Below are 25,361 nucleotides of genomic sequence, written 5' to 3' on the forward strand. Positions count from 1 at the left end.
TGTGGTCATGAAATTGGTTCAAATGAACATAATTTTGAAGCATATGCGATCATACAATATTCAGTGATCGTTGTCGCGATTGAAATCGAGTGTAATGTTATGAAATTATAAATAATAAACTCTTTATGTTGTATAGCTCCATCTCAAGGTCAAGATATATTAATTAATCTATAAAACAATGTTTCTTGACTAAAATCGACCGATTCGCTATTCCCATTTGGAAATTATACATATTCTGAGATTTTCATGGTCACAGCTACCATTCTACGGCCGTAGGCGCTATTGGAAATTTATCAAAATTTACCGGGAGCACTGGTAAATGTTTGTATTCAATTTATCTCGAAAGCAGAAGTGCTTTAGGGGCTAAATTTTTTCGTGTTTATAAAATATTCACAGGGGCATCCAAATATATCAAAATTGTAAAGAATCACAATCCACCCAATTTTCAAAATTTCCCAAAACTTTGTATTACCTTTAAGGTAAGAGGTCGACTGGACTTTTTTGCAACCGTGATTTTTGCAAATCGACTCAACGAATGTGCTAATAATCATCTGGAGCGAAATACCCTCGTATCTATCACAAGGCTATTCAGTAATATCATTTGACCAATCCTCGACCATTAGCCTTCAAGGAGTATTCAGGTGTAACATGAGATCATGAAAGCTGCTGGTAAACATTATTTAAGATTCCAAGCCCGTTCTCAAGAATCATAAATTGTATTGCCTCTCCCAACCAGAGCCAGTTTTGGTAGACACAGAGAAGACGCAGTTCATATTATTCTACGGGAGATAATTCCAAGATGGCGCGTGGAGGAATGTGGCATGTGTTGGTGTTGGTCTACACAATCTTTCGTATTCGCATGAGTAAGTATCAGTAACTCTTAACCAATTACAAATAATACAACTACATTTACAACACGCAAACATTTAAAGCGACTGATGTCCTGCAAGACTCTGAAATCAATCATAAAATAATTGTTTCTTACGTTTTAGTTATTACACCTGGGGGGTGTTTCACAAAGATTCTAAGTCGAACTTAACTCTAAGTTGGACTTAACAATTATGGAGAGCCATTTGTAGCCTTGCAATAAATATATTCAACAGCAAAAATTCAAGTATTTGTTAGACTTTTCATAAATTCCCCATCGAGAACATGAAATCTCCCAGGATAAGAGAAAATATGAATGATTTAAAACAACTTTGTATGCCTTTTAAAATAACTTTTAAAAAATATTTGCAAAGATGCTAATGGCTTTCCAACTAAGAGATAAGTTCAACTTAGGATCTTTGTGAAACACCCCCTGGGTTGGATCAGGGGAAAGTATATACATGCCTTACCAAAGGACACTAACCCTGCGGTTGAGTCTCAAAATCGAACAATGAAACGTTTGATTGATCGCTTATGCATACTCTGCGGCGATTCGAAGGGGGCACATCATACGAAGGATTTAGATCTACTCTTTTAGAAGATAAAATCTTGAGAAAATATTTAGCGGCGAATCAGCCACCGGTGAACGGCAAATGATCGGGGGGGGGGGGTAAAAGCACATATGTGCATGATTAAAATAATAGAGAGAGAGAGAGGGAACCACCATCATTATGCAATGGTTCAGGGTTTGTGTAATGTACATTTGAAACCATTTCTTAGCGTCTCAACCCTAAAAAAAATAGCGAAACTGTTTTTGAGGAAAAGCATTATACTGAAATGCTGTTCATCATCATCATCATCACCATACTAATACTGATAAGGGCTATATACAATGTGGTATTGGCACAGTAAGATCTGGTATATTTATATAGGTATTCCAAAATGACATTCTCATAATCAATATTTTGTTCTGTATTCATTATGTATATACGCATAAAACAACTGATCTTTATGATTTCTTAACGTGACATAGCTTCTTCTCCCCCTGCGAACAAAGGTTATTTAATGAAAGGATCATGCGACAAAATTGATCATTGTGATTCAAATTGATGCAAAGATTTTGTTTGAATAAGCAATGCTTTTCACGAGAATCTTCTTTGTAAAAACGACTTTTACAAAATCTCAGCCATGCAATTCTGCCACTGTGCTGTAAGATCATTTTAAATTGAATGGAACGTCTCAACTCAGTAAGCATGGCTGAGATTTGTAAAAGTTGTTTTTACAAATAAGATTCTGGTGAATAGCAGTGCTCATTCAAACAAATATTTGCATCAATTTTAACCACAATCATTATTTGTCGCTTAATCCTTTTTTATGACCTTGTTTTCTTTTTCGTTTGCAAGGGGAGAAGAAGCTAAAGACATCACAAAGATCAGTGTTTTATGCGTATATATTATATGAACAGGGCCCGTGGAATGTTTATCAAAGTGGGGGGCTAAAGTATTTACGATCAGGTAGAGAGAGGGTAGCGAGCGAAGCGTAAATTGGTGTGGGGGCCGGTTCAGGGGGCGGAGCCCCTGGAAGCTCAGGGGTTTTGGGCATTTAATTACGGTCAGAGAAGCACACATATTTTGATGCCGCATTTATGTCACTGGCCGGTCACAATATTTTTGTTGAATGACGAACATCATGGTCTGAAGCAATATTTAATTCAAATGAGACGCTAAAGACTAACAATTTAATGTTGACCATTTATTTTCATGAGTAAATTTTATAGGTGAAAATAAAAATTATGTTAAAAATATAAAACAAGCGAAAACCGTATCATCTCTTCCTCTCACATATTATGGCAGATTTGTTTGTTAGAGCAATAAATACATGTATAAGTGAAGCAAGTGTCGCTGAAAGTTGCGTTATTGCGTCCTGGACTCACCAAATAACCAAATCTCACGCATGAATTTTGTAAAAGCAGTGAGTAATTGCCTCCCGTAGGAAGCAACAACAATTCCTAGGTTGGTATCCGGAAGTTAGAGAAGAATCATTTTCGCATCGTATATTGCTTATAATTTCAATGATTTACACATCTATCCAATCTGTCCATATAGTGTAACAGTAACGACCCATATGTGATCCAGCCGGCAGCATAAGGGGGGGGGGGCAAATCTTGAGAAAATATTTAGCGGCGAATCAGCCAGCCAGCAAACGGCGAATGTGCGGGGGAGGGTATTGGTGGGGGTGGGGCAAAGTGTAATTTTTTTTTTGGGGGGGGGGGTCGGGGGAGGGTGATCAGGGAGGGGGGGGTCGGGGGTCGGGTGGTCAGGGGGGCCGTTTTTTTTTGTAAATATTTTTTTTTTAAGGTAAAATTTACGTTACTATTCTATTTATTGTTACCGGTTTTGGAGGCTAGGGGGGGGGGGGGGCTGGGCCGGTAGAATCGGCCCGTGGATCCGCGCCTGCTTGTCCATGTTTGTCAATTGCTGTATAGCGCCACTAAACATGAATCAAAATATGGATTCTTCTTCCGAATGTCAACGAGAGGCAAATAATTTTTTTACTTTAAATGCCTACTTCCAAGGTATATTTCCAAGGTATAAGGTATAAGTTCATAAGTTCGAGAATATTTTATGAGTTCTCGATCCGACCTTTTTGGTGATTTTTCTTTAGCATCAAGGCGATCTCCATAAACACAGGGATATTATCGACAACCTGCAACAACGAAGTTTGAGGAATATTCTATAGTGGATGAACAAAAAGTTGTGAAGATTTATAGGTGTGATGGATAAAACAGCATTTGGTAAATTCAGTACAAATAAATTGCAACTGTTTTCCACTAATAAAAATTGATACATTTCCTTTTTATGGCACATGCACATTTGTGCTTTAGATGTCTCATTCGACTTAAACGTCCTTAATACGACACGTTGATCAGATAGATGTAGTCCTTCATTTAAAAACCAAAAAAGGAACATTCTAGTAAGGACGAAAACAAGAAAAAAGGAACATTCTAGTGAGGACGAAAACAAGAAAAAAGGAACATTCTAGTAAGGACGAAAACAAGAAAAAAGGAACATTCTAGTGAGGATAAAAACAAGAAAAAAGGAACATTCTAGTAAGGACGAAAACAAGAAAAAAGGAACATTCTAGTAAGGACGAAAACAAGAAAAAAGGAACATTCTAGTGAGGACGAAAACAAGAAAAAAGGAACATTCTAGTGAGGACGAAAACAAGAAAAAAGGAACATTCTAGTAAGGACGAAAACAAGAAAAAAGGAACATTCTAGTGAGGACGAAAACAAGAAAAAAGGAACATTCTAGTAAGGACGAAAATAAGAAAAAAAGGAACATTCTAGTGAGGACGAAAACAAGAAAAAAGGAACATTCTAGTGAGGATGAAAACAAGAAAAAAAGAACATTCTAGTAAGGACGAAAACAAGAAAAAAGGAACATTCTAGTGAGGACGAAAACAAGAAAAAAGGAACATTCTAGTGAGGACGAAAACAAGAAAAAAGGAACATTCTAGTGAGGATGAAAACAAGAAAAAAAGAACATTCTAGTGAGGACGAAAACAAGAAAAAAGGAACATTCTAGTGAGGATGAAAACAAGAAAAAAGGAACATTCTAGTGAGGACGAAAACAAGAAAAAAAAGAACATTCTAGTGAGGACGAAAACAAGAAAAAAAGAACATTCTAGTGAGGACGAAAACAAGAAAAAAGGAACATTCTAGTGAGGACGAAAACAAGAAAAAAAGAACATTCTAGTGAGGACGAAAACAAGAAAAAAAGAACATTCTAGTGAGGACGAAAACAAGAAAAAAGGAACATTCTAGTGAGGACGAAAACAAGAAAAAAGGAACATTCTAGTGAGGACGAAAACAAGAAAAAAAAGAACATTCTAGTGAGGACGAAAACAAGAAAAAAAGAACATTCTAGTGAGGACGAAAACAAGAAAAAAGGAACATTCTAGTGAGGACGAAAACAAGAAAAAAAGAACATTCTAGTAAGGACGAAAACAAGAAAAAAAGAACATTCTAGTGAGGACGAAAACAAGAAAAAAGGAACATTCTAGTGAGGACGAAAACAAGAAAAAAGGAACATTCTAGTGAGGACGAAAACAAGAAAAAAGGAACATTCTAGTGAGGATGAAAACAAGAAAAAAAGAACATTCTAGTGAGGACGAAAACAAGAAAAAAGGAACATTCTAGTGAGGACGAAAACAAGAAAAAAAAGAACATTCTAGTGAGGACGAAAACAAGAAAAAAAGAACATTCTAGTGAGGACGAAAACAAGAAAAAAAGAATAGGATGCCTATTGCTTGGAGAGTAACGTTGCTCATTTATCCTTTACAACTACAATCTTATTGACAACTTTTAATTTGCTTTTTGACTTTAGAATGTATTTCTAAGATATCTCCATGACATTTTACAAATGACATATTAATCTAAAATATGTCAGTGATGATTTAATCGAGAAATAGTGAGTTAAAATTCCTTGAATAGAAAGGTTTTTCTGGAAATGCAGAAGAGTCGGGTACTTGATTATTGTTCACTGAAGCTATCCACGAGCCATGAATGTATATATATATATATTATATTCCTAAAATGTCTTGCTTCTAAGTAGCCAATTTAAACAGACAGAATCCCCTGTTACAGTTTTCGTGTAAATTTCTATTCAATTATGCGTTAGAACAAGGATCATACTTTACTATATCAACAAGTTTTATGAAATTGCATGTTAATAACCCGCGAGCTAAACAACAAGTCAATAAAATGAAGACTGAGTTAGATCTATGTGATCCTTGGAGAATTAGATTTCCTGATAAAAGACGTTATACGTGGCGGCAACCAACCCCTTTTAAACAGAGTAGATTAGACTTCTTTTTGATTTCTTCAGAACTTCTTTCATTAGTGCACAATGTCGATATTCTTTCAGGTTATCGAACAGATCACTCTTTAACTCGCATGAGTCTCAGTTTGAATCAGATAAAACGAGGTCCTTGTTTTTTCGGAAATTTAATAATTCCTTGTTAAAAGACGAAGATTTTGTTTCGCAAATAAAGAAAAAGATAAAAGATACTATTCTATTTTATGCTAAAGACGAAGCAAAGTTTGACCAGAATGGTTGCATAGTGGGCGAGTGTGAATTTAGCATAAATGATCAGTTATTTTTTGAAACTTTAATGATGATTATACGAGGGGAAGCAATATCATATGCCTCCTTTGCCAAAAAAACAAAATGTGAACAGGGAAAAAGATCTAGAAAAGAAAATTGAAGAGTTAGAAAGAAAAATTGATAATATCTGACGAATTAAATGGATGGAGTTTGGAGAAAAACCGTCTAAATTCTTTTTAAATTTAGAAAAACAAAATAATACCAATAAAGAAATACGTCAGTTATCCGCTGAAAATGGTGATATTTTAGACAGACAAAGTGACATACTTAAGGAAGTGTTTAACTTTTATTCTAACCTTTATGCAGAAAAAGAAACTGATGGAATTAATCTGGAATTATTGTTAAACTACCCTGACATTCCTAAGTTGTCCTCGCAAATGTCCTCATTATTGGAAGGCCCACTTTGTGTTGACGAAATCTATTCCACTTTAAAAATCATGAAAAACAATTAATCCCCCGGACAGGATGATTTTACTGTAGAATTGTATCGTTACTTTTGGGAAGATATTAAATACTTGCTAGTAAGATCATTGAATTATGCGTATTTCACAGGGAAATTATCAAACTCACAAAAAATGGGAATAATAACTTTGATTCCAAAAGTAAACAGACCTAGACATTTGTTAAAAAATTGGCGACCGATCTCCTTATTGAATGTAGTTTATAAATTAGCATCCAGTTGCATCGCAAACAGACTCAAGGGCGTTTTGTCATTTTTGATACATGAAAATCAAACAGGATTTTTGAGTGGTCGTTTTATTGGCGAAAACATACGTTTATTATATGATACGCTACTTTATACGGAATTACATCATATAGCTGGCATGCTTCTTGTTGTTGATTTTGAAAAAACTTTTGATTCCGTATCGCATGATTTTCTGTTCAATGTCCTAGATTTTTTCGCTTCGGTCCATCTGTAAAGAAATGGATCAACTTGTTTTATGCAAATGCATCATCTTGTGTATTAGTTAACGGACACTGTACAGATAGATTTGAAATAGGACGAGGGTGTCGCCAGGGAGATCCTTTGTCTTCCTACCTCTTTTTGTTAGTCAGTTAGATACTCGGGATCCTAATACGACACTCACATTCTTTGGGCGGATTGCATATGAATGGAAAAACGCTTAAACTGTTACAATATGCAGACGATACCCTTTTGACACTCAACGGTTCAATGCAGGATTTACAATGTGCCCTTACAATACTTAATGAATTTGCAAATATGTCCAATCTCAAAGTCAACACGACTAAAACTCAAGTGATATGGATTGGGAAGAATAGAACTTTCAAAAAAGAGATTTTACACGAGTACAAACTTAATTGGATATCTGAGGGATATTTTAGGTACTTAGGCATAGACTTTTCAGTTAAATTATCAGAAATGGTTAATCACAATTATCAAGAAAAGGTTCAAGAGATAAACTGTCAGATGACGATATGGTTGAAAAGAACATTGACTCCCTTAGGAAGAGTTACCATAGTAAAATCTTTATTTATACCCAAATTAAACTACCTATTTTTATCTCTTCCTGAACCAAAATTAGAAATTATGAAGGATATCGATCGACGTTTTTTTGAATTTATATGGCATGGCAAACGTGATAAAATAAGTAGGAAACAAATGGGTCAATTGTACAATAAAGGCGGAGTTAAAGTGACTGACCTTTGTATGCATTGTAAATCACTTAAGATATCATGGATAAGAAGATTTATTTGTTCTGAAAGTTTCACTCTTCATATGTTCCAATCATTCTTACCTCCACCGTATACATCTCTTCAGTTATTCATGGGGGCTGAATATTACAAAGAATTAGCCACTACAATTCGAAACCCATTTTGGGAAGAAGTATTATCAGCCTTTTCAGACCTTACTCAATTCACTGTAAATGATATTGCATGTCAACCCCTTTGGAATAACCCTAAAATAACAGTTAATGATAACGTAATTTATTATAAGTCTTGGTGCGCTAAGGGGGTACGTTTTGTTAACGATGTTTTAAAAACGGATGGATCATTTCTCTCATACTTTGATTTTCAACATAAATACAATGTACATGTAAACTTTCTTCAATATTATGGCTTTTGTCATGCTATTCGATTTGGTTTTAATAAAAAATGTCATAACAAAGGTCATTGAACCTACATGTATCATCCCGGAAGCATTGTTATTAATAATACAAGTGGAAAAAGGTTGTGCACATATATACCGTTCTTTATTGAAGCATAATATAAAGGAATGTAAAAGTCTTACTAAGTGGAAACAGGAGTTTGACCTTGACAATATTGTATGGAGTTCGTATTATTTTCTTCCCTTTAATTCAACTGTCGATGTTAGCATGAGGTGGTTTCAGTTCAAGTTACTGAATAGAATTCTTTATATGAAAGATGCTTTGTTAAGATTTAAATTAGTTACAGATAACTTATGTACATTCTGTAATAACAGTGTAGAAACGATTATACATATATTTTGTTACTGTATTCATACAACCGAAATATGGTCTAAACTTGAGTATTGGTTGTCTCGTAATAATGTACTAATTAAGTTTAGAAATCAAAATAAGTTGTTTGGGTTTCACGGTAATAATAACAGTGCCCTCAACTGTATTATGATTATAGTCAGGAAAGAAGTTTTTGCAGCCAAATGTAAACAGTGTTTGCCAGTTTTTGAAAACATAATGTCAGCGATAAAGTGTTATTATAACATGGAAAAGTATATATGTAAAACAAATCTGAAAGAACAGAAATTTGTGAAAAAGTGGTTACTTTTTGCAAAGTGTTTCTGATTGTTTATTTCTTCTAAAATCATTTTGCCAAGTAAATCTGTGATATTTATTTAAAAAAGTGAACTTCAATTTGTAACTGATATCTATAAATATATTTTCTTATCATATTTTGAATGGCCAGGAATATTATTTTGAATTTCTGCATGTAAAAATCAATTCTTGTATACATAATAATGTGAACCATATTATTTAATAAAGGATCCCTGTGGAAGGGAAAAAAAAAAAAAAAAAAAAAAGTTTTATGAAATTGACGTGACTCCTCAAACCATTGGCTTTACATTCGTTTAACAAATTATACAATCAAAAAACGGATTTTGATTGTCGAGCCTTTTGTTTGTTACTCTTTATAATTATAAAGATACGATATTATCATGTTTTAACAAAAAAAATCAAATAGCAGGAAAACATGTAAAAGGTTCTCAGAACAAGTTTCGTACTTGATGAAAAACAATATATATAAACACTGTCTTGTTTATACGTTATTCCTTATTTCAAATAAGTATAATTTCTAGTGATTAAACAACGTGTTTTCATCAGTAAATGTGATAGACATGGAAGGCACAATTTGCTACAAAGCAATTTTTATATTCGTTGCACTTTTTGTTTATATTGGTTTTAAATAAATTAATCTTGTTATTATGCATAGATTGAGAATGGTGTGAGCTATGATCTTAATGATTTTTTTTGTTTAAATCAAACTTTTTGATAGTTTGACATATGAATTTTTGAAACTATTGTAAATATATTTTTTTATTTATTACTTGTTGTTGTTGGTAATTTGTGTTGGGTGCACAGATAGTAAGATCGAGCTAAAAAAGATACGATGACGATTGTAGAAGCAGTAGAAGTAGTAGTAATAGTAGTAGTAGTAGTAGTAGTAGTAGTAGTAGTAGAACTCTCTAAAAGAAATCGAGTGATCACGGACGTCACTCCTCTGGAGAGTGAAAATGTAGTGAAAATAGAGTGAACATTCACTTTTTTCTTCTTTGAGAGCACTCGAAAATCAATCGCATTCACTCCTAAACAAGTGATCTCTGACGCCACTCCCAAGAAAGTGAAAATAGAGCGAAAATTCCCATTTTTTTTTAGAGAGAGAGTAGTAATAGTATTCTTTTATTTATTTATTCATTAAGTCAGTTCGTGTCACTATGATGGGGGGATGTCCGACACACGTAACAAACAAAAAGCCTTCTCTTTTGCTTTTGAATTTAACGAGAAATATTCACCAATTAGCTCTAAGCATCATTAATATTTGTCCTGGATAATTTAGTCCAACATACGTCTTAGATGATTAACGAAATATTGCGTGCAACTTCTTCAAATTGCTGTTTTAAAGGTTACTGTCCGGTTACACAACCTGTCCGGACACACAACATCTGGGTATAAATGTTACCAGGTGTGGTAGAACTAACTTGCTCGATTATTTGCAAGGGTTACCTACTTCAGAAAAGAAAGAAAGACTTTAATAATGACGCTTTTTGTTAAGCTTTTTAATAATCAATGTATTCCTGACTCCCATGTAATCTTCCTTTCTTTGTATATACTTCACAATCGTTTTGCTACACAGATACTGCTCAGATATTTATTGGTGATACGAATACCCCTGGTATCCTCTACGCTTCCCTACCGGAACCACGGGATGATACCAACATCATGGACACCCTCTTCAACCTGATACCTCTTCCAGAGAATAGTGGAATAGATGGAATCGACTATGATCCAGTGAATGAAATGGTGTACTGGAATGATTTCAGTGGGAGTCAAATAAGTCGAATCCAACTTGACGGCACGAACCAAGAAGTCATTATTTCTACGAGCTGTGAGTGAATAGCAATAGGCTTACTTTGCAAGTGAAATATTTCCATTAATTTTACAATGAATTGTCATTATTTATTTACCATGATTAATCATAGTAAGGTAATAACGTGATATACTTTGCGGATATTCTCTGTCATTGTTAATTCGAAAATTAATAGCCGGCGCATACACACCACATGCAATACGATATAACGTGTTGAAAAACAGGGTGATAACATAACAAATCCCTCCCGATAAAACACAACGTCATTGGCACCTTCAAAGCTTGCCCATCACCATGAATCTTATTTATGAAGATAATTTGCAAGTGCATAATCGATCTTGTGATAAAGTAGCGATGTAAAATAATATTATTATTATCATCATTCTTATTATTATTATCATTAAATTGTACTGATCTATCGTTTGAACTCATTTCAGCCCCTCATTCTATCGCTCTCGATCTGGTGAACGGGAAGATCTACTGGACGATGTATAATGATAAGGCTATCTCACGTGCCAATCTCGACGGTAGCTCGGTAGAAGAACTCTTCAAATATACGAGTTTTGCGCAACCTACTTCAATCTTGGTGGACCCCGTCAGTGGGTAAATATTAGTTAAGTTGAGATAAAAATTTTCATTGGTTGGGGTTAATCTGGGCCCAATAACACAAACGTTGGAATAAATTGCAAAATGGAGGTGCGAAGCATATAGTGGTTCATTCACTTGACTATCAAACCATGGGTTGAGGGTTCGAATCCAATCCCGGTTTTTGACAAGACATTAATCGGATGAGGCTTCCATGAATACACAAAATTGTTATTATCATCATATTAGATGGCAATGGGTGAATACAATTATCGTTTTATAATGGACATATTGTTAACAAGGCTGACTATAAACCCATCAGAATCATTGTTTCAAATGTGTAAATAATTGCATACCTTTGTGTTACGTGGCCCAGAAGATGTAGATTAGGCTTCTACAAACCACTGCACGTTGTATGTAAGCTTCCATCCACTCCAGATCTGTAAACTATGCCAATCCTTCACTGAATAGGACCTCTGGTTATCCACATTCACCTATATCTTCTTTCTAGTGATCCTGAAGCAGCAAATAGCAGGAATTTTTGTTTTCTTGAAAAATCACTTGGCTCCAGAAAGTCCACATAAAAGGATGAAGCCTTGGCTACTATACTAATTGAAGTGGTCATAGGTGCCCAAGCTACATGTTATTAGTGTAGTTTTACATAATCTCTTTCAGTTTCTTCTAAATAATACTCTTAAGTGGTTGGGTAAATCAACTGGTACGAATGAAGCACGAGCACGCTGCAATCAACAGTATGTCCATTGATTTAGCATACCTATACTTTATAAATAACTCTACTGCGATTTCTTGAGTATCATATTAAGTACGCAGGCTTTAGCTAATCTGCCACTGAAATTCTACATGAAGTCTAGAATACAGGGGGTCTTACCAAGGAATATTAGTACCTTGACAAGGATTCGAACCAGGAATCACCTGATCCACAGTCCGCTGAAATACCCAGCAGACCACAACACCTCTAATTTCAAAATTATGATTATTTCATCTTGAAAGGTTTCTTCTCTGGTCAACACGCTTAGTCAATCAAGTTGTCAAGGCAACACTAAACGCCACTAACGAGGAGGTTGTGAGACCCATCTATGCTGAGGGGATGTTCAATGAGGAATGTGCTGATGACACCAGTAAGATACTTACTTAATTGTGTTTCGTTGTGAGTCGGGCCTTTTTTATTGTCACGTCGACATAGTGAACTGCGACATAATGACGTCATTTTGACGATCTGCGCACGCGCCTTGTTATCTCCCTGTCCACACTACCAGAATCGAGAACGCGTCAGCCCGCCCCCTCCCCCCCCCCCCCTACCACTCAGTGAACGGAGGGATACCTTGCGTTTCCGGTAAAGGGGTACTTTTCATACCAAAGTCCGACTCGTAGTACACAAAAATCTGGCACGTATTGACTTTACACACCGGACTTACAGTGAGGGCTGTTAGGGCTAAATAGGGGTTGTTTGGTGCAGATTCTTCTAAACGGATCATGATGTTCTTTCATCGATTTGAGGTCTCCTTGGGGCTGCCATAAAAATGACCGCCATCTGATAGTTACAGGTCAATAGTAATTTCAAAAGGACAAGAGCTAAAATGATAACAGTTTATGTATTTATGGAGCTCTCGGGATCAGAGAATCTGGATATCATTGTCTTTTACCAATTTGAGGTCTACTTGGGACTGCCATGCTGGTCATATTGGTCAAATCTAAAATGGCTGCCACCTTTGAGTAAAAGGTCAAGTGTAGTTCCAAAAGGAAAAGGGCTAAGTTTACTTAGTAAGGGGGTTTTCGGGGTCAGAGAATTTGGTTATGATGTTGCTTGTATCAATTACAGGTCTCCAGTGGGGCTGTCATGCTGGCCATATTGGCCAAATAAAAAATGGCCGCCATCCGAGTTAAAGGTCAAGCGTAGTTCCAAAAGGAGAAAGACTAGTATGATAAAAGTTGATAAATTCACGGGGTTTCCGGGGTCAGATAATCTGATTATGATGTTCTTTTATCAATTTTATGTCACCATCCTGTCCTAAGCTACAATGAAGTCCATTTCCTGGTTGAAGAAGATGAGGGAAGATGCGCCAAATTCACACTTGAGTGGGTATAAATCTTGGCCTGCGCCCATATGTTTCATCAATATGCAAACTTTCCTCTGTGAAATACATTATAAATTCGTTTTTCGAGGGTTGGCAATGAAAATAAATAAACAGTAGAAACAGACCTTGGATAAAGAAATAAACAGCTCGTTCAATATGTTTTGAAGCATTATATTCAAAGACCCGGACAGCTTATATCTTTATCATCCATATAAATAACGTCTATAATCACTCTCAGATGGGGGATAATACCAATACGAAATGCATTAAGCAACGTCTAGACATAAAGGTCGAATCTCGACTTTATTTTTCTCATTCTTCTTTACATTTCGAAGCGTTGCATGGGATCTTAATCCTGTTTTGTCTACATACATCAATGCCCCCATTTAAGCATACTTGGAATCTGGTCACGCTTCGAAAAGTTCGTGGCTTAGCATTTGGCTTCTGTTGATGATCAAATAAAGAAAGCACCCTTTATAGATCAGGGACAGTGTGAAAAATAGCACACAGTAGAAGCCGTGCAATTTGAATATCAAGGGATGGGTTAGAGTTTGTTTCCAAAAATTAAAATGAAAGGGCTATTTTACTTTCAAGAGACCTTTCATTTCATTTAAGAAATAACCTCTCTTTATATCTTAGAGACACTTTCTCTTGAGAGTCAAATAATCTCGAGAACATCCAGGGCCTCCGCCCGGAACCCCTGGCAGGGGCTCTGCCAGGCCCCCTAAAGCTGTGCCATATTGTACGGATCTATTGGAAAGCAAAATGAGCCCAATAAATATTTTGTATATAATATGTATACATACATGTATATATAGATATACATATAGTTCTCCTATGCAAACTTTCCTCTGTGAAATGCATAATAAATTCGTCTTCGAGGGTTGGCAATGAAAATAGATAAACAGTAGAAACAGACCATGAATACAAAAATAAACAGCTTGGTTATTTGTTTTGAAGCATACTCTTCAAAAACCCGGACAGCTTAAACTGTATTATCCTCAAAAACAATCGCTCTTACATTGTTATGTAATTAGTCATGTTTGGCCCCATTTAAAACTCAATGAGCTATTACATTAAATTAATCATTAAGAATCAATACAAATAATGATTGAATAACAAAAAAGTATTTTGATATTTGCACTAACCTAGACAATTTTGATTGAATTTTGAAACTTTGAAACGCTACTATTACGACTACTTATATTATCGCTTATTTAGGAGCGATAAAAACAAAAGTACCATAGCTCTTACAAAATCGCAGAATTCGAAGAGAAACCTAAAATGTGTACGTTATAGATTAACATACCATTACAATAAATTTCGGCGATTGCACTCTCTTTTTAAGATATTGGCACACAAAATGATGGACTTAGCTCATGCTGCAATCATAATTTATAAACCTTTAGTTCAGTCAGGAATCACATGACGTGTACAAGAGTGTTCGACAGCCCCCCCCCCCCCCCACCCCCCCCCCCCCACTGGCAATAATAATAATAATAATAATAATAATGATAATAAATATATATATATTTTTTAATTGCTTATTCACCGGCTGGCTGAGTCGCCGCTAAATATTTTCTCACGAATTAGGACCCCCCCCCCCCTCTTGCCGCCAGCTGGATCCGCTACTGCGTAAGTCCCCTCTATGTGAAATTTGATGATCTTAACACGCAAGGGGGACTCGCACCACGAAGAATATATAAACAGTTTTATAGTGTTTAGGCCTACTAGATAAATTGGCTTGACTAAATAAATCAGTAATATCATTAAAAACGAAATTTAATGAAAGTTATATTTCGTCTTCAATAATCGTTAAAGGCAATGTATAATTAATAAATATAATATTCATTTATTCAGCCTATCTAATGCTTGACTAAATAAAGTTTAATTATTGTTTGCTTTATTTTAAATAGTGAAGGACTTTAATAGGCCTACTAGATAAATTTGCTTGACTAAATAAAGTAATAATCCATTAAACGCTTGCTTTGGTGGGTACAATTTTGGAAGTTAGGATATGTTTTTCAGAGTAAAAAGTGTCCGTGGATCCGAGTCCCTGGGAACTTGGATCACGATAATGCCGATAATACTTTACCGATGACCAGATTCCAGGTAAAGTTTACTATAAAGAACCACTTCCGACTTTCAGAAATGATTTTCGATGACTGACGTGTCAGATGTGATCATTCACAAAGGAAAGGCCAGCACACACAAAAAAAATGTGACCTTTGTAAAAGTTCGTTCCCGATTTTGGCGCATGCGCAGTGTGCAATTACGAACTCGCTTATTAATAAAAGAACATCATAATCAGATTATCCGACCCCGGAAACCCCATGAATTCATCAACTTTTATCATACTGGTCCTTTTCCTTCTGAAACTACGCTTGACCTGTAACTCAGATGGCGGCTATTTTGGATTTGACCAATATGGCATATCCAGAGGGCGCCCTTCTTGGCGTCCGGCAGAAATCGTAATAGTATAGTATTAATGACTGCTTTGAGAGAAATAGTTGTTTTTATACGCTCAAGGGAAGGTTAGAATTGTGCTACTGCCCGAGGCGTGCCAAAGGCAATAGCCCAATTGTTACCTTCCCGAGAGCGTATAAAAACAACTATTTCTCGAATATTAAAACAGTCATTAATACTTTTATATCCGAAAAAATTATGACACCACCTTGGCCTTTCTCTAGTTTATCTGCACGGTTGTTTTTATGAGTGTTTCTCTGAGAGTAGACTAGATCTAGATTCTAGTCTAAGCAAGATATTTTTACAATTTTGGGGGTGGGCTGGCCCTGTGGGGAATATGGAGAAAAACCTGCGCTTTCATATGACACCTCACGTATTGAGTATCACCTTTAGGATCACGGGCAATATTAGTTTGAATCTCTGCAGGTAATTAAAACATCGACCAATCTAGCATGAGTGCGCAATGGCCAATGGAAATGCATAGGGATGTGTGTAATCTCTACGGGAAGGATCTACATCTGTCCGTGACGTACAATCACCAGCATCTGGTTGTCGCGTACTAGAATCTAGATCTAGGCCTACTGAAAAAAAATATGGAAGATTTCACGTACCCTTTTTGGTGTTCTTGCTCTCAGCATGTCTCGCATTTGATCCTCATCCAGAAGTTGAAATCTTGGGAGAGTGTCTTCAGCCATTTTTGCCTTGCTTGAATCGAGAGACTGCCGTACTAAAAATGCCGACCAATTCTTCGCACACGTACGGTATCCGCGATCCCTCAAACCATTCTTTAATATGTAAAACTATGGGTATTTCACCAAGACTGAACTATTCCCTGTAACCATGGTAACTGGAATTTTGCCGGGATTTTAGAACTATTTTTTTGAACTATTACATGGGTTTGGAATTTTACCGGGAATTTTACAGGAATAGTTAAAGTTTATGAATGCAATTTCGACCAATCAGGTGGCTGGATTTCTTAAGTGAGGTATATAATATGGTATAATATACATCTAGGCCAAATTTGGTGCTTTTAGAAGAATCTGCACCAAAATATCCCTAACAGCCCCCACTATTAGGGGTGTTTTCAAAAGGAGGGCGCATGCATATGCGTATCCTAAATAAAACTGAGTGGAGGGGGGCGGGCGTGTCCACCTCTGTTTTAACGATCAGATCAAACTAGAACGCCGTTCTGTATAGTACGTACCTAACTATCTGTGCCAGTAGAAGTTAGTTGTGCCGGTTCGTGTTCTGACCACGTTTAAAGTGGCACGGGCGGGGGTAATGGATGTGACGAATGTGTCACATCATCTTGTTCACTAGTGCGGCGAGTGGGCGCTGACTGAAATCGAAACGTTTTCAAATGGAACCGACCGAGTTGTATCCTGCTGGTCGCCGCTGAAATTTAGACATCACCCAGAGATTTTTGGAAAAATTGAGCAGGCTGTAAAGCCCAAGCGATGCCTAAGCGGTGCTCTGTCGATTTCCCGTCGATCGCCGGTCGATTTTAGGTAAAAACTGGGCGAAATCGGGGAGCTTCTCCAGTGACCGACTGATGACCCACCGATTCCCGAGCGGTCTCCCACCGGCCACCGGCTGATCTTAAAAAAATTGCCCGTCGGCCGGCCGGTGATCGGCGGGGCACCAAAATACACTCGGTGACCAGGTCGTCGTCGCCCGGGCAATGACCTAATCGAGCGTTCGCCGTCTAGCGATATAAGTCAAAAATCGAAGCTGCGATGTCAAAGGCTGCCGGCCGATTTTGAACTCGCCGCCCAGTGACCGACCGATTTCTTGGCGACGACCGGGCAGTAACTGGGCGACGATCGGTCAGCAGCCCTTGACCTACCGGCTTTGATTTTTGACCTAAATCGCTCGATGGCGAACGCTCGATTTGTTCGGGAGGCGACCATCCGGCCACCGAGCATATTTTGGGCGGCGAGTGAAAAGTGAGCAGGCGCCGCCGAATTTTAACTCCGCGCTAAAATTTCAGCAGCGACCGAGCGATGCCCAAAAATCAAGTGGTTCCCGGGCGCGTCATTTTTCTGCGGCACAGATTGGGGCTTTTTTTTTTTATTTTAGAGGTCTTGATTTAACTCTAACCCTAACCCTATATTTTTCCTTAGGCTCAACACGCACCTAACTCCAATCTGTGCCGCAGAAGAAAAAAAATAACGCTTACCGGGCGGCCGCTGATCGGTGCCCGGGCGAAATTGGCTAAAAACTCGCCGCCCGGCCGCCGAGCAGGCTACTTTTGGGGGTTGTGACCATAGCTTAACTGGGTGAACACGCGCTCTGGACGTAGACGGCGTTCTCGTCGACACAATCGAAAAGGCCTTATTTGCTATGGTAGGACTGTGTCTTTGACTCGCCAACCTAAGAGTCACCGTGTCCAAAAATTAATGTAAAGTTAACGGTTTAAATGTTGTATTTTACTTTTTGGCACGCTAACGGGTTGCCTTAATAAAGGAAATGATTAATGCAGAGAAGAAAAAAAATAATGCAAATATGATTACACCTCATGTCTGCAACGAGCATTAAGTTATTTGACAATCAAAGATCCCTTCCGTGGATTCCATAACATAAAGCTTAGCAATGGATTGTGCTATTGATTTTTGCGATTGATTGCATTGATCACTATGTGCAATCAATCTTAAAACTCAATCGTACACTTACTCAGGTTTTATACTGGGACACTGATCATCGAGCACCAGATATATAAATCTAGTGACGACACCTTAAGTTTGTCGTCACTTCCATATTTTGCAACCATTATGAAAGATAAAACATTACACATTTGAAATTGGAGTGTACCCAATATTGGATGATATTTTACCTCTCAAATATGAATAATCCCTTTATTCCAAATATATTGGGTACACTTTTATAGATGAGCATGACTATTATTTACTAAGAATCATTTACTAAGTCTATGGCATATATCTATGATATATATGTATATTCATTTTATTTTGAAGGGGAGGGGTAGTCAGTTTTGAGGCTTTTATATCGGTCAAAATTGCCAGAAAGAACCGTTGAATAGAAGAAAGGGTAATGGCCTTATTCACAAATTGTGTGTAGCGTGCATTACTCATCTAATATTTGTTCTCACTATTTCTTATACCAGCCCGCTTGTTTTACTACACGGAAAAGACTAAATTAGGCGTCACGAATCTAGACGGGAGTGGCAATAGAATCATCAAAGTATTCTCCGAAAAAACAATGGGTAGTTCCCTCAGCAAGTACGGCAGCAAGCTGTTCTGGTCAGCTCAGTCACGTTCGCCGAGTTTTACCCTCACGGGCTTGATCAACGAGTATGATATGAAGTCATCAACTCTTACGATTCACAACAGTACGGTGACATTGTTAAACGGCGACGAGCTTGTCATCAGCCCTCTGACCACTCGGATCATATCACACAGTAAGACGCCTGTGTTTCAGGCCGCGTCAGGGCCCCGTTTCACAAAACTTGATATCAATAACAAATCACAAGCTACTGCTATAAGCTACTGAAATCATGGCATGTGACTGGTTGAGAGCAAATTTGTCATAGAAATTTAGCATTTGTTATAGATAAACAGTGTTATGAAACGGGCCCCAGATCTCTGGATAAAAACATGAATATACAAATGACACTATTTTTGAGAGCTATTAACCTCTGGTGTTTTAGAATATAACTTTGCTATTTCGTTTTTTCTCCACTGTATCTGCCTGTCTATATTATTTTAAGAAACACAAAACAGATAACATGATACAACAAATTCTCAAGTGAGTCTGTTTAATGAGAACTCATCTGAGCATACGCAACTCTTTGCCCAGCCAGGTGGCATTATTATTTATTTATTCATTATTTTTTCAACAGGGTAGTTTCATTCAGTTCCACTGGAAGCCAGTGGACCTGCTTTCCAAGAAAGCACTGCTTCTGTGTGCAATAACAGTGTAAAAACATAAAATCAATAATGCAATAATTAACAATTGCACATACATGTGAAATATCAAATTAATCATATATTTTATATCATATATCTATTATTAATTATTCGAAAAAATAAAACTATATTGAATTCTTACACTAAACTAGACCACGCCTAAAACAAAAGCAAAATACATAACATAGAAATAAATAATTATAGCAGGAATAGAGTGCAGTAGGCCTATTGTACTTTTTAAAGTTTACCAAAATATTACAGAGTTATATAATCAGTTGTTTCTAAAATATATGAAAAAATAGCCGTAGCGTAATTTAGCTTTAAATTTGCATCCATTGACTTTGCATCAGTAAGGGTTAGTTTTAGGGTTACTTAGCGCGAAGACCGCGGTTTACCTGGGGGTGTTTCACAAAGACTAACATTAACTTATTCACCTGGTTTCTCTCACCATAATGATCTTTTGATTACAATTTTGTCCTTCACTAAAGAATTACTAAATAAATTAAATTCTGTTAAATTTGTGATCATGATTTGTACGTCTCTTGAGAGACTGATACTACTGTAGTCAATGATGAGATCAAACAGTGGCATGAATGGCCTGCCATAGTGAATTTCAACTTAAAATCGATTTTATTCTTTGTGAAACACCCCTGGTATTACTAAAAATATAAAAGCTGGAAAGTTCTTTGTTTAAATAGTGAAATCGGATAAATATTATACAGGATATCCTTGAAAAAGAAAAGTAAAAGTTAAATGGTAAATTAATCAATAATTCAAAATTACTTTTTTATTACTGTAAACCTAAATTAAAAACCTTAATTTTGTCTTCTTTCATACAACACCAAAATATGATCAATAAATCACGCATGACCGATTTCAGACACCCAAAGAGGCGATGTTGGAAATCAAATTGACCCAAAAAAGGCAAATGGCTGTTTCATTTACTTAATTAAGTCTTTTGAAATAATTAATTGGGACGATAATTTCTGTTTGATACACGTCATTCAAAAGCTCTATTCTATTATTTCGTATGATACGATGATTTTAATTTGAAAGATCATGCATAACTTAATAGCCACAATTTGTTATTGGAAATGCACATTGACATTTGTTTAGCAGCCTCTGTCACTTCTTACAAGAAAATGTCAATGTGCCTATAATCAGTTGCAAACTAGGATACCTGCTTATAAGTCTTGTGTGGACCTTCCATCATGATAATGGTCTCGTATGTGCTTGAAAGAAATGATGGTATTTTAAGCAATTATTAATTCAAAAATCGTTCCATATGTTTTCAAAACCAAAATAAACCAAACGAATCAGCCATCCACTTATTTAGGACAATTTGGTTTCTTAAACTGTCACTTCATGCCGTTTACAATTAATAATGCGTGATTTACTGTTGAGGGTTTTGACGGTATATGATTACTAGAAAAGTAAACTTACCAATCACATACACATTTAACTAAATATCATTTGGAATTATAGAATAATTCACGCGTAAACTTGTTTTTTTTTTAGGTATTATTTAATTAGATTCGACGATTGATATTAAAGCCATGTATTTTATTTAACAGCTCCATATAATGAACCTGTTACCATCGAGGGTTGCCCTGACAACATCGTCGTCAACATCGACGAGAACGCTTCGAATGCGTCATCGATCTCATGGACCGAGCCCGGACTCAACAGCTGGTCCAGCTGTCCCACAATGGTCTTTCAGGGAACAGGAACTAATGGAGGAGATTTCTCTTTGGGCATAACCGAGCTGTCCTATCGGGCCAGTGATGCGGCAGGAAATACAGATGATTGCCAATTTTCGGTGACAGTGCGCAGGTCTAGTGGTCAGTTATCTTTCCCATACTATTATCATTATTATTATTATCATCATTATTATCATCACTATGTTTCATTTTTGTTATTATTGAATTTTTAAGATTTTGATTATCATAATTATGATCATTAATTATCATGATTGATGCATATTATAATTATGATAAATATCATTTTTATTATTGGCGTTACCATTGTTATTTTTGTCATCATTATTATAATTAGAAGTATCATTGTTGTTGTCGTTGTTGTGGTTCTTCTTAAGATTATTTGATTATTTTATCATAATGATTAGCTGCTTGATTGAACGAGGTGACCCCCCCCCCCCCCAACAAGATTGTCATGAAAAAACAGTATTAGGCTATTCTTAAGGTGTGCAACAATCGATCAATTCAGGAAATGTGTTTGCAAAATAGAATTATTATAACTGTTGGTTGAATGCCCGTCCAAAACCAGCATTGTCCTGACGCACTATTGAAGTCATTCAAGTATCGGCTAAGTAAAGCAGTAGTCCTGACTATGTGGTGCAAAATTATATACTTTCCTTCTAAATTAGTATTATTAGTAATTATATATTTATTTGTTATTATTACTATTTTATCATCATTATATCATTATTTAGTTTTGTTTATACAAGGCAATATTTTTTGATATTAATTATTTATATTATATCATCAATATAGTGCATTTTTGCACTGGCGTAATGCGAAATTTATAGTTTTCTTATACGTGGGAGAATTAGTACCCCTTCAGTGGTGACTGACTCACTCCCCTAATTTTATTTTGCTCATTGCGCCATTGCATTGTTGTTTTTAAAAAGAACGAACTTTCGCACCTCGCTCGAATAATTAAGTCCTCTCTTTAATTTTTTTCTTATGATGTTTGTTTTGTCTCAGCAGATGAAACATTGCCCCCGACTACGGGACAGCCGACTACGGGACAGCCGACTACGGGACAGCCTTCGGGTAGCACTGCGCTCGTCACCTCATGTTCTTCCGTTCTTCTAGTCCTTTGCATCACCCTCTTCCTCATCGTCTTCAAATAGGTCATTGATCGTCCTCACATCTTCGCCCTCTTCATTTAAGCTGGTTGGTCGTTTAATACCTGTGCAGAGCCACGGCGAGAAAATGCAGAAAACAAAGAGTGGTGCTGTGCTCTTGCTCAATTGTCTATGTCGTTGAATAATAAAGATATGAATAGGGCTAGGTTTGTAAGAAGGTAAGGTAAAGTTTCTAATAGGTTAGGTTTAGTTTTCTAGGTAGTGTTAATTTTTGGAATTCGGTGATCCCGGAGGATTTTTTTTTACAGGGAAAATTATCGTAGAATCGAATAAAAAATGGCGATGTGCCCATCAGTGACGTAGTTCTTATCTTTCACTATTGTACTGCGGTTTGAGTGTAAAGGATAGGTTGAGGAGTTTCCGATATCGAAGTTGTTTATGCGTCTGGAAATCATTGTTATTTAAGTAAAATATGTGGTGGTATATATATATATATATAACTTTGTATATGGATTACGTTAGTAGAGAATTCCATGTTTGTAATTTAGTCGGAATGTTCTGATACTCCTATATAGTACGAATGAATTCATATGAAAATCACATAAAAATTACAATACATGCATTTATAATACTCTTATATATCAGATATAAAGGCTACTTTACCAGGTAAAGTTTAGGCTCTGCAATCCAATATTTCATTATCTTTTCATGAGCTTGTTAACAGAATTTGGAATGGTTTGAAAACAAAGCACCTTGTTGCTTATAAACTATCTATACACGCAAATTTATTTGGAAAGCTATATGAGGATTTTTGCTCTTATTTTTTATCGTATCAAATCAGTCAAATCTGTCCAACGACGTACGGTTCCGCTGGACGACTTGTGAACAAGATAATAAACTCTTTGATTAACGAGCAAGAAACTTTACCTGGTACATTCTTCCTCTAGTTATCGTTATAAACCAGCGCATGGACTTGGTATCGGATGTCATTTATATACCTGGTGGGGATGAGTGTGTGTATAAATCGCAATTAACCCTATCACGAAGAGGCATTCCTTTTTCATTCTCCTTATAATATATGGCCTCTTTTCGCTCTTCTATGCGCTTCTGCCCTCTCTCGTTCTATATCTCTTTACTTCTCCGTTCCCCCCACCCTTTCTACTTCATTTTGCATAAACGTGTACCTCTCACTTCGCAGATTGCTGTGCCATGACTATCCACTCATTTATTTAGAGTGAATTAGAGTGCTGTATCTGTGTCATGTCGTCAAGATATTATTGGCTTACATATTGGTGTAAATAAAAATAAAAATCTCAAGTAGAAATGCACTGTATACCACTTTTATTAAGATCTTGTTTGTAATATGGATTTGTTTTGTTGGTTCTATTAAGTGCATGTCTGTGATATTAATTAAACTTCTAAATATACATGCTAGGAAGCAGTGTTGTTAAATGCATTATTCACTTAGAAATTGTTCTTTTTCATGAAAGTATAAATAAAGGAAAATGCGATTAAAATTTACTATGTATTATGTCAAAAAAAATGTTTTTTTATTTAGGAAATGAAATGTATTTCTTTGATGTCGTGTAATCCTTTAATGTAAGAATTCCTTCAACATAGCCAATACATCTTCGAAAATAACATTATTCTCTGTAGAAATTATATGTATTACAACAAATAAATAAATACAAGATGAAAAAAAAATACAATGTTTATGATTGATATACATATTTACATTCATTATCTGCATCACTATTATTAGACTATTCCTTGTTTATTTAGTAATGAAACTGGAACCAAGACCGAGATATTATCCATAGCCGGGTTGGCCGGCATTCACGATAGATGAAGTGAAAATTTTATCCGTGATGGGACAAAAACATAATATTTCATTGACAAAGAGTTCTTGTCGAGTAATGATCGCATTGATTAAAATGAAATATGACTTTATTGGGAATTGGTTGCTAAGGTAACGCATAGGCATGACAGGAAATGGTGTATAATGATTACTTCCTGGAATCACTGACCAGAACATTAAAGGTACTATGTCTCTTTTGCAGGCCCCAATAATGAAAAAGTTAAATTCCAACTGCATTTGAAAGATAATACTAATTTAGAACTTCCCTAAAAAGGGTGGGGCTTGAAAATGTCTTCAAATGGGAAACTAACGACTATTAGTTGTCAAATCGACTTTAGGGCTAAAGAGCCCAATAGTCTCGATTTTCAGACAATTGTACCGAATGGTCATACGTTTTATGCTGCGCAAAGATTCAATCAGTTTAATCTTCGCCATTACAGGAAATGGGTTATTGATGTAGACAAATGCTCATGTACCCTTGACAACTCTTTTCATGTATGTTATTACCAAAGAAGAAAGTCACTCAAAAGTGTCTGACAGTGAATTCTAGCAAGTAAACAGGTTTCATTGCATAATTTAAATATGAGGACACTGCTAACGTTTAAATTTCACAGATAGGACATACATGACATATTCATAATTCCTGCAAATTTCTACTTAATTTGAGGTTGGCTGCAAAAGGGACATAGTACCTTTAACTAGGCTTTAATACTGAAGATAAGATGCACGGCACACAGAGATGGGTATGGGTACACGCAAATGTACCATGAATGTAAGCCGTACACGCTTCAACTATTTTTTATCATATTTCGAAAATCGGGCATTTGAGGAATTATCCTTTGCCGGGAACCTTCTATGACATGCGTACTCATATCATTTACCGTAAACACAATGTAACAGATTATTGCACCTTTATAAAACAATCAACCCTTTCCTTATTGTATTTTTATATTAACGAAAAGAGTCGTTATTACCACACAT

General features: G+C 36.1%; 1 protein-coding gene across 2 annotated transcripts; it reads left to right on the forward strand.

The window, feature by feature from the left end:
* The first annotated feature begins 747 nt into the window (after nucleotides 1–747).
* On the forward strand, nucleotides 748–24,226 carry LOC754161 (low-density lipoprotein receptor-related protein 4). Of its 2 annotated transcripts, none has more exons than XM_030983387.1 (7): nucleotides 748–863; nucleotides 10,386–10,637; nucleotides 11,057–11,222; nucleotides 12,216–12,343; nucleotides 18,891–19,184; nucleotides 21,267–21,533; nucleotides 22,419–24,226. In XM_030983387.1, the coding sequence occupies exons 1-7, from the start codon at nucleotides 800–802 to the stop codon at nucleotides 22,565–22,567; spliced, it is 1,320 nt and encodes a 439-aa protein (XP_030839247.1). In that variant the 5' UTR covers nucleotides 748–799; the 3' UTR covers nucleotides 22,568–24,226. The 2 variants fall into 2 exon arrangements, with proteins under 2 accessions (XP_030839247.1, XP_030839248.1); XM_030983388.1 differs by having other exon boundaries at nucleotides 751–863; nucleotides 22,422–24,226.
* Nucleotides 24,227–25,361: the final 1,135 nt, after the last annotated feature.

The sequence above is a fragment of the Strongylocentrotus purpuratus genome, unplaced genomic scaffold (assembly GCF_000002235.5).
Source record: "Strongylocentrotus purpuratus isolate Spur 01 unplaced genomic scaffold, Spur_5.0 spur5_scaffold_13, whole genome shotgun sequence".
Taxonomy (NCBI): domain Eukaryota; kingdom Metazoa; phylum Echinodermata; class Echinoidea; order Camarodonta; family Strongylocentrotidae; genus Strongylocentrotus; species Strongylocentrotus purpuratus.